The 1,985-nt window shown below is 50.3% G+C and overlaps 1 protein-coding gene across 1 annotated transcript; it reads right to left on the reverse strand.

The window, feature by feature from the left end:
• Positions 1–1,135: 1,135 nt before the first annotated feature.
• Positions 1,136–1,710, reverse strand: LOC100275315 (uncharacterized). Its single transcript, NM_001328138.3, has one exon. It carries the CDS (start codon positions 1,576–1,578, stop codon positions 1,366–1,368), a length of 213 nt encoding a protein of 70 aa, NP_001315067.1. The 5' UTR covers positions 1,579–1,710; the 3' UTR covers positions 1,136–1,365.
• Between the last annotated feature and the right edge of the window lie 275 nt (positions 1,711–1,985).

A 1,985-nucleotide genomic window follows, 5' to 3' on the forward strand; every position in this document is an offset into this window, starting at 1 on the left:
GACGGCAGCGACGAGCTGCGCTTCCTTTTGTCGCCAAGCTTTGACGAAGTCGGCGGACGACGAAGGCGTTTGCCGATGGCGACTCTCCGACGACGAGCTGGGGGAACCTCGCTTCCAACTTCGGTTGCGGTGGGTCGCGACTCTCGGTTGCAAGAGTAGTCACCGCTACGCCGACAGACCCGCCAGGGCAAGCCCTCTTCTCTCCCACCTGCCACGCCGGATCGAGGGCTCCGCCCTGGGAGATGCAGTCGCCAGCGCGCGGAGTGAGGAGGTGGAAGTTTCCTCACGGCGAGTGGTTGATCCGTCGCGCGGATAGCGCACGGTGGGCTGCCTCCACATTTAGGGTATCTGGCAGATACCCTAAACTTTAGGGGACGCTTTAGAGGATGTTGTTGGAGCCGTAGGGGACCTGCCGGCATGGACCTGACAGCCCTCTACGTTTAGCGGACAGGAGCCTTTAGCGGCTCTTGTTGGAGCCAGCATCAGGACCTAAAAACAGGTGGTGCAGAGCAGCTATGCTATCCTTATGTGTGGCCACTGTATTTGTCGCTGACATCCTCGTTCGCTAGCACTTATTATACTTGGTTCCAGAAAAATTCATACTGCAGATGGAGAGGGATATCCCACTGAAGACAACACATAACAAAGGCTGAGAAAGTGGGTTGGGGCTGGGGGAGCCATGCATGCGTACGCAGATACATAAGCCACCACCACCACCGTTCAGCTTCTCCAGTCATATCTATCTATCTATCTATCCTTGTAGTCAGTGGTGAAGAAGGATCGTACGTCTCGAGGACGCATCTCGAAGAGAAAGGTAGGAGTAGTGAGCGATCGTCTACGTCTCTGTCAGACTGTCACGTCTATGCATTAATTGCTAAACGAAAAGAAAAAACACAAACGTAATAAGGGACTCTTACAGCCTGAACACGGTGACTGAATTCGCTGTGGTAAACTGAATATATATAAACAAACAAACAATATCTGAGTGTGTGGCTAACTACTGCTCAATGCTCAATGCTCATCCCAGGACCGAGTTCACCCCATGACGCCTAAACTCCAGGGCACGACTTCCCTGCATGAACTGAAACATTACAGACAACATTCTTTTCCTTCTTTCTATTCCAGATGGATGCTGAGAAATTAATTAAGTTCGATTGCCATGGTCGACAGCATCATACACGCGCTGACGCACGACATTCTAGTATATATGCTGATGGGAAGGACAGAGAGGGGTCGGAGGTGGGAAAGACGTGTATGGTATGGTGTAGTATATATAGTAACACAGATGCACGAGATGAAAAAGAAAGAAGCCAAGCAGACCGATCGATCAGGAAATTAATCGACAGAGACGTGTGATCGATCGAGCTAGTCGCCGGTGGTGATGTGCACTCCGATGACGATGACGAAGAGGGTGATGAGCGCGAAGTAGATGATGGAGTGGACGACGATGGAGACGGCGCTGGTCTTCAGGTTGCCGAACTCCACCAAGTGGTGGCGGCCGGGGAGCTGGACGAGCAGCCCCGGCGAGAGCAGCACGAACAGCACCAGCCCGATCACCACGGGGCCCCAGTCCGACATCTTGCTCGATCGACGATGAACTGCCTGCCTACCTACTGGTCTCTTTGGCTTGTACGGGGAGTGGCTGGGGCCTGGGGATCGGAGGAAGACGAAGGCCGGCCGGGTGGAGAAGGTGGTCTGCTTGTTTGGTTTGCTGGTGCTCGCTCTAGGCTCTAGCTATATCTCTCTCCATGCTTTGCATATTTGATCCGCCTCGCCTGCTGGTTCTGGTTGGTTGGTGATGTCTCGCTTTCCATGGTCGTTCCCCACATGACAATGGCATGTCGTCCCCACCGCGCCTTGTAGTATATATATATATATATATATATATATATATATATATATATATATATATATATATATATATATATATATATATATATATATATATATATATATATATATATATATATATATATATATATATA

This window comes from Zea mays, chromosome 6 (genome assembly GCF_902167145.1).
Source record: "Zea mays cultivar B73 chromosome 6, Zm-B73-REFERENCE-NAM-5.0, whole genome shotgun sequence".
In the NCBI taxonomy this organism is placed as follows: Eukaryota; Viridiplantae; Streptophyta; class Magnoliopsida; order Poales; family Poaceae; genus Zea; species Zea mays.

Excerpts from the sequence above, each read along its gene's own strand:
- LOC100275315 (NM_001328138.3), bottom strand. The coding sequence starts at position 1,578 with ATGTCGGACTGGGGCCCCGTGGTGATCGGGCTGGTGCTGTTCGTGCTG.